This window comes from Schistocerca americana, chromosome 7 (assembly GCF_021461395.2).
Source record: "Schistocerca americana isolate TAMUIC-IGC-003095 chromosome 7, iqSchAmer2.1, whole genome shotgun sequence".
NCBI classification, from domain to species: domain Eukaryota; kingdom Metazoa; phylum Arthropoda; class Insecta; order Orthoptera; family Acrididae; genus Schistocerca; species Schistocerca americana.
In genome coordinates, this window is record NC_060125.1 from 216,252,693 (window position 1) to 216,260,939 (window position 8,247).

The 8,247-nt window shown below is 33.6% G+C and overlaps 1 protein-coding gene across 1 annotated transcript in view; it reads left to right on the forward strand.

The window, feature by feature from the left end:
* Positions 1 to 4,033, forward strand: part of LOC124621812 (B-box type zinc finger protein ncl-1-like) — a 151,022-nt gene extending 146,989 nt beyond the window's left edge. Inside the window, exon 16 of the mRNA XM_047147251.1 lies at positions 3,620 to 4,033. Within this exon, the coding sequence (XP_047003207.1) occupies positions 3,620 to 3,724 (105 nt within the window). The 3' untranslated portion in view covers positions 3,725 to 4,033. The remainder of the gene's footprint in view (positions 1 to 3,619) is intronic.
* Positions 4,034 to 8,247: the final 4,214 nt, after the last annotated feature.

The window sequence follows — 8,247 nt, forward strand, 5'->3', positions numbered from 1 at the left end:
GTGGCACACACAAAAAATACCACATGTGAAGCACCAACAAGGGCGTCTCATATATTACCCGTCTCTCCCTACAACTTACTCCTGTTTTTCTCAGAATTTCAAACATCTTGCACCATTTTACAGTGTTGAACGCTTTTTCGAGGTCGACAGATCCAATGAACGTGTCTTGATTTTTCTTTAGTCTCGTTTCCATTATCAACCGCAATGTCAAAATTGCCTCTCTGGTGCCTTTACCTTTCTGAAAACCAACTGATCCTCATCTAACACCTCCTCAGTTTTCTTCTCCATTCTTATGTATATTATTCTTGCGAGCAACTTGGATCCATGAGATGTTAAGCTGATTGTGCGATGATTCTCACACTTTCCAGCTCTTGCAGTCTTTGGAATTTTGTGGATGATATTTTTCCGAAAGTCAGATGGTATGTCACCAGACTCATACATTCTTCACACCAACGTAAATAACAGTTTTGTTGCCACTTCTCCCAATGATTTTAGAAATTCTGATGGAATGTTATCTATCTCTTTTGCCTCATTTGATTGGAAGTCCTCCAAAGCTCTCTTACATTCTGATTCTAATACTGGATCCCCTCTCTCACCTAAATTGACACCTGTTTCTTCTTCTATTCCATCAGAGAAATCTTCCTCCTTGTAGAGGCCTTCAGTGTACTCTTTCCACCTATTCACTCTCTCATCTGCATTAAGCAATGGAATTTCCATTACGCTCTTAATGTTACAACCCTTGCTTTTATAATGTAACCACCCTTGCTCTTAACTTCACCGAAGGTTCTTTTGAGTTTCCTGTATGCCGAGTTGGTCCTTCTGACAATCATTACCTCCAAATATCAGACACTCAGATCGGTACCAAATATTGTGTGTCGATAGAGTATCACCTAAAATACTGGATTAGTTCATGCTGCGTGCTGTCGTCCAGTAGAAGATGCGTAAATGGTAATTAAAAGTAACACTAGAACTACGGAGTATAGGAAAAGCATATATGTAAGCTCTGAATGTAAAGTTCTCTGGTAGGTTAATTGGCAGAGCACCAAATCATTGTACCAATGGTTCAGAGTTCAAAACTCACTAAAGGTGACTTTTTTTAACAGTTTGTGTGTGAAATTGTTATTTGCGATAACATTTTTCTGACATGTGAACAGACATTTCAGAGTTTGTAGCAGTGTTCTTTTGGCAGTATGCTTTCACTTCATGTGTTGGGACTACAATGTTGTAACATTCGCTACTCAATTTCTGTTTCTTTTTCATATTCCTTAAAAGTTGTAGATCACCTTTTGCACAATACAGTTTCTCCCTGATAACTTCAGAATTTCAGAAAATTCATTCTATCAACGTTGTAAGAAGTTTTAAAATCTTCAAATTTTGTAAAATGTGGGTTGTCCTTTGTAACTCTCACTCCATCCTTCTGTTGATAGTGCATATTATTATTTTATGGATGTGACTTAAAACTGACGTTTTGGTAAACTTTACAATTCTCCATTTGTGTTATGAGGAAGTACTCTGTATTTTGGACTTGAAGAGTTATCGTTTTAGCAAAACTACAGAACGGTGGATTGTATGTGTTGTCCAATTCTAGAGCTCTTTTCCATGGGAATTTGACTGTTTTGAATGCTATCTGGAGTACACCAAAGATATTGCATATTCTGGTATGAGAATGGAAAAAGTTATCTAAAATCACAAATTCCAAAGCATGAAAAAGTGTGAAAACAATTAAGACTTTCTTTGTGCAACAGAGAAACCTTGTGTCAAGCTACACTGAACTGCAACTATGTTTTATGAAACTGATATGTTAAACTTATATATATGTTTCTTGTCATTCATACCAAATAAAAGTAATAAAAATAAATAAAATAGTCAACCCTGTGGTATTAATTTAAACAATTCCTTATCATGTTCGCTTCTTTTGTACATGCATTTGGTTCAGACAATTCGACATCACACACATTAAAGCAGTAGAAGGGCAGTTTTAATGGCATCTCAAAGGAGGCCTTGGGGATGTCTGAATAAAAAAGAGAACATTCTTTGGAGAAGATTCTCAGAGCAAAAGAACATTCACTGAGAAAGTTCTCTGTTTCATATGAATAAAAAAATTCAAAGCATGTTCTCTGATGGATGAGTGCTGTGAGAAAATGTGATGATGAGCATCTAAAAATGTCTGACACTGGCGTCTGGAGTCACACACTAGTCTGAAAACTCGGGTCTGTTAAATAGCACAAAAATGTTTTCATTTCTGCTTTATTTGATAGACCGCCCCTCTCTACTTCCATAATTTTTGGGAAGGAAGTTTGTCAGCCAAATAATGTTTCTATTGTTTAACCTGTATAAACTTAAGACAGGTTTCTCTCTTTAGTATTTCTTTTAACTGTATATTTTTTTACCTTTCAACCAACATAAATTCTGCTATTTTCACTTAAAAACCAGGTAAAACTTAAACCTCAACAGAACTTACTCAGCTTGAAGTATGCAAAAGAGCTCACTTCAATAAATGGAGGATGTTCTCTCTTGTGAGAAACTTATCTAATTTTATTCATGGAAAATCAACGAATGTTCTTCATGTTGAGTGATTTCCCTCACCCGTTTACTCAAACTGAGAACATTCTCAGTGAAGTATATTCTCTGACTCGCTTTATTCATGTGAACATGAGAATGTTCTCTAAAATTCCAAGAATAAAGTTACATTCTATGTTTTATTCACATCTGCCGCATCCGGCATGGAAGAAATATTTCATTCAACTCGCTACAGCAGGCTAACTGTTCAGTGTACAAACATGGAACTGGCATCATTGTATTGTGCAAAAGATACACAACGCTTCAGTTTTGTCATATTTGTTACCAAGATGAGACAGTCGTAGATTACAGTTGTTTTCATAGGTTACAGCTGTTGGTATTAATTGGTATAGACAAATAATTAATGAAACCTCCTTCAATTACGATGGCCAGAAGCTTTGTGTCAAAAAACACTTGCTGTTACTGCCAGAGTTCCTGATGTCATCTTATCACTCAGTGTTTTCTTTCAGTTGTTGAGTGGTTATGAATATTAGTTCTATAATAAATAGCACTTCATTTACGAGAGGAAAAATATACTTACCCACAATCTGATGTAGTTTAGCTGGTTTTTGATCAGTAACTCTCATACACTGTTTTTACTGCTTTAGCAATTTTTGAAATAGTTGAGTGGCTTCATTTTCAGTAATTCCTCCTTCTTCTTCTTCTTCTTCTTCTTCCCATACAACTTACACATATTGCTTATGTCAGTTTTCATCTATAGTCCTTAAGGGAAGCATTGAACACAGCAGTATTCCCAAAAGGTTTTCAGTTGTGATGATGTTGACGTAGATATATAATAAACTGTTTTACATGCCTCAGACTTATTCTGTTTGCAATGAGAGTTAAAACTGGTGACCTTTTAACTACACATTCACATTTTTGATGTGCGACTATTTGCCTGCTGTCTTCTGTAGTGCCTAGATTCAGACTTCGGTTTGATGCTTTGTTACATCTTACAGGGCATTATAACTTCTGTTATAAGATATTTATTATTGAATTAATTTAACTCACAATGAAAATAAAATTAGCATTAGTATACTTATTACACTATTTTCTGCAGGTGTCTCGTTGCTGTGGCCTAAAGATCACGTCAGAGGGTTATGTGGTCACTCTAGCTAAGAACAATCACCATGTGTTGGTTCTCAATACACTTTATATAATGTAGAAAATCATTAGTGATTGAAAAATGAAAGGACAATAGCTGTTGTGAGTAAGCCACAAATTAGATTTTAGTTCATTCGAATTACAGGGAGTTATAGATGATCTCGCATTAAAATGCTAATGATTATCAATAGCCAGTCAGGTAAAGAACAATAGATCTTTATTGTGAACACTATTGCCTGTTTAGGCTGTAAATTGTTTCAGATGAATGTGGGGGGGAATATATTTAGTATAGGCAGAAGTCTATTTTAAAACTGATTGATAAACTGTATTATTGTGGAAGTGCATTTAGCAAATTATCCAAATAGACAAATACTGGAGTTAAATATTTACACTAATTATTATTTTATATTTGTTGACTTTTACGAACTAAATTATTATAATTATTTAGTAGCAGCAGTAATATGGTTCCTAATTGTAAAGGCTTCAAGAAGCACTTTTTGTTTCTAAGTGTATGTGAGTGTATTATAATATGGCTGTGTGTCTGCATATGTGTGTGTTGAATATTTTTGTGTAACTAATAATTACAATACTTACTCAGGACATTTTATTTTCATCTTATTATGCTACATATATAACTTTTTTAATATGTGTGGTTGAAATTTTGATTTTATCTTAAAAAGAGAATTGTATTTAAAATGTTTGCTGTGACTTATTCAGCTGATAGGCTACTAAGCAAGAAGGAACTTGATCCTGATAATGTTTGGTCAGACAGTGCCATTTTTTACTCAACTGTTGACAGCAAATACGTTCTGTGTTTCCTACCCTTTGGCTCTGTGTGTGTGTGTGTGTGTGTGTGTGTGTGTGTGTGTGTGTGTGTGTTTGTTTTGTTTGAAGGTCATGTTTATGTGTACTCGCATACATGCTTGTACATTGTATGTCTGTGCAGTTCCCACTTTTCACATCTATCCCTCCTTTCACTTGGAGACCCAAACATCCCATCCTCATTTTAATTGCCACTTATGTCCCATTCTTCTCTTAATGGATATATTTTATTGTAGGATATACTTGTAGAATGTGAAAAAGAATGAGGTGTTTTATGCCTGCATTAATGTGCTAGTGTGGCAGACAATTTCCGAGGAGACAAATGTTGTTCTTGCAAATCCCATGTATTACTCTAAAGTGCTGTTTTACTGCACAACAGTTTTCCATTTTGTGTTTTGAGGAGTATGTTTTTAAATAATTCACTGATATTTTAAGTGCCTGTATGGTTAGGTGAAATATGTCCATCACATAGCCAGACTCCATAATTTGGTTTTCTATTGTATAAAGAATCAAAGAAAATTGGAAGCGAAATTATTTACACAAAAGGTGTAATTGGTTTCCTAACCTACGTCTTTTATGTATCATAGATGGTATGTTGAAGTTTTATTAGTGGTACCTAAATGACAAGGTTAATGGTCTCCCAAGGAAACCTCACCTCTACTTTAAAAATTTCATAAATTTATGTGGTTGACTACCATAAATTGAATGTGTTTAAGTGTCCTTAGTGTTCTAAAGTTAAGTTATTGTAAATAACTGTTAGTCAGTTTATGTATTGCATATTGAATATATTCGAGTCTGTGAATTGCTTACTTACACGCACATAGAACCATCTATTAACATAGTAATGACGTATTGCTGGTTTTTGTCATATCTTCATTTGAAAATAATTTCTGTGATAAAATTATAAACTTAAAATTATAAAAACTAGTGCAGAGCAATTGAAGTATTTTGTTAGTAATTGTGATTCGTCCTTCCGTCTGATATTATCTACTGATTCTTTTGAAAACAACGAATTTTTCTATATAATTACATACAACATAGAATACTATTACTATGTGCGTAGATGGGCAATAAGACAAACACCTGTTTTGTGTTTCTGGCTAATCTAGAAGTCACAACCTCTTTATCAATCTGAGTTTAGCTTTCTAAAATGCTATTAACTTTATTCTTATTTACCCAATTTTGTTTGTCCTAAGAAGCTGTTTTAAAAGTAACAATTCAAAATCACTTTTTAAAAATGCCTGTGATAATAGTATCTTCAGGATGAGTTGTGACCTTAGTATCTCGTTGTTTTATTATGCGCTGCCTGTATTTACTAGTGCGAAAACTTAGCAAGTAAGGTTTAAAAAAAATAGCCATAATGTTTCTATGAAACTGTATGTCTACAAAATTTTAAAAAAATCAAAGCTTAAATGTCTGTTTAGGACATATTTATGTGTATAATGTAGCTTCTCCTTCCTTTGAGGAAAGCAAACTGAAATGTTAAAGGGGTGCTTGTTTCCTTTCAAACCATTATGTCATGTTGACAGTGTCTTCTCTGTATAAATAAGGGACAAGTTCAAAATTATTAGTGAAGAAGTTTATTCTTCAATTTCAGTTTGTAAGGGGGTATCCATTGTTAATACAAATATCAGTATATTTTTGTTATTTGACTTAATTGAAGCAACAAAATTTTACACATACATACTCTCTCTTTAAAGATATACATATATACATTATATATATATTAAACCTGCTCAGAAACTTATACATGTTTTGGGTATATAAATATATTTACGAAACTTTTTGACCTTAATAGGTTGGGCATACCTTCTGAACCTTGCTGTACCACAGTGATTAATCAAAGAAGTTGTGCCTAACCTCCATTTTGATCCCCCTATGATTTACCTCAATAATGAGAAAATATATAAAAAAAAATATATTGTGGTAATTGTGATAGAATTTTTGATGGTTTTTACAAATCACAAGTCTTTTTCAATGTGTACAAAATGTGTTATTACTTTTTAGATAGCCACTCTGTATTGAGTAATTTTTCCACCCTAACTGCTAAACAAGTGAAATGAATATTGAAACAATAACACAGAATTCTTTAAATTGAAGCGAAGTTGCTTCAGGGGTGAGTTTGTACGTATGTTTCCCCACCAAATTCACTAGCAATAAATGTTGTTAGTTTTGTCAGTATTGAAATTATAAGAAAACAGTTGTAATTATCTACACTAATATTTGTATAGACCTTTGTTGTGTATCATTCCATCCATAATGGAACCAGTAGCCACGTGATTTCCTTCAAAGTTTTGATGCACAGAAGGAAATATGCCTTCAAAGGCTTATTTGGCATCCCTCAGATAAGTGTGCAGAAAAGTAGTGTGAACATTTAAATCCGTTATCCCTGGTTCCATCTTTGAAATTAGTCAGTGACTCACCGGTCATTGAGGCAGCTTAAACAGTGGCATAAAATCAGTATATTGATGTGCACTGCCCTTCGTGCTTTTCTGCCACAACCATTTGCACAGTCTAGATGGCTTGTTGGAAGGCAAAGATTATAATTCCAATACTCAGAAAATTGGATTAACATTTTGAGCTTCACTTAAACTGTATGAAGTACAGTTGTGTATACTTCAATTACTAGTGATGTGGTTTGTGTTTGTGTTTGTTTGTTTGTGTGTGTCTGTGTGTGTGTGTGTGTGTGTGTGTGTGTGTGTGTGTGTGTGAGAGAGAGAGAGAGAGAGATGTCTTGATTTGACAGAATAACTCATACTGTCACGATTGGGAGTATAATGAAGCTGTGCAGGTGGTTGTCTTTCTCTTCCCTTAATTTAGTACGCTTAACATGTCATAGTCCAAGGTGGAATACCAACCACCAATGGAGTTTGTGCTATTGCACATATAATGTCAGTTGGGATGTTCAACAAGTTCATCCTGCTACATATTTTAGCACTGTGGTTGTTAAATTTGAAGCAACCTAATTTTGTCTTCCTAGTTGCTAAGGAAAGTAATTTAGTAGTTAATTATAAAGAAGAATTTTTTAAATCTCAGAAAAAGTCTGTTATTTTTCATTATAGTTGCAGTTAAGTGAGTTTTATGGTTTCTGTTGTTCACTTATAGTTAACCACTCAAATTTCCATTATAATTTAGAACTTTTAATTGTTTTTCAATTTTATCATTTGTGTTATATGTCAAAGGCTTTTTTTATTGTCAAGTTTTTCATATACATCTTATTTAATATTTGAAAATTAGTTTTATAAAATTTTATGTAAAATATTGCGTTTTCAGTGGTCAAATGGCTGTTTAAAAATGCAAATGAAGGAGGAAATCAGTACTTCCCAAAAACGTTATTCAGAGCCTTTTTCACACTACCCCTTATTTCAGACTGGATCAGGCTGTTCCATAAGTTTTGTGGCATTTCATGGTGTTTGTTACTGGTTTCCTTTTTCAGTTGTTGCATTCTATATTATTATGACATGTGTCATAATGTTATTTCATCAAAATATATAAAAATAAAAAATATACAAATTATAAAAGTATTTTATGGAATTGACATTTTTGTTTCGGTGGATAAAATAACAGGAACTGCTTTATGAAGAAAACTTGTTACCTTGAGTAGTTCAGCCCTATTTCAGCAACAGTTTTCTGTACTGAGCAGTGACCGTAAAGTGCTATGACTTGCACCATTGAGAGTTCAACTCAGCCTGCCAACTGAAATGTAAATGTGTATGCATAAACTCTTAAATTTGTTTATTCTGTTACAGTGATGATAGAAAT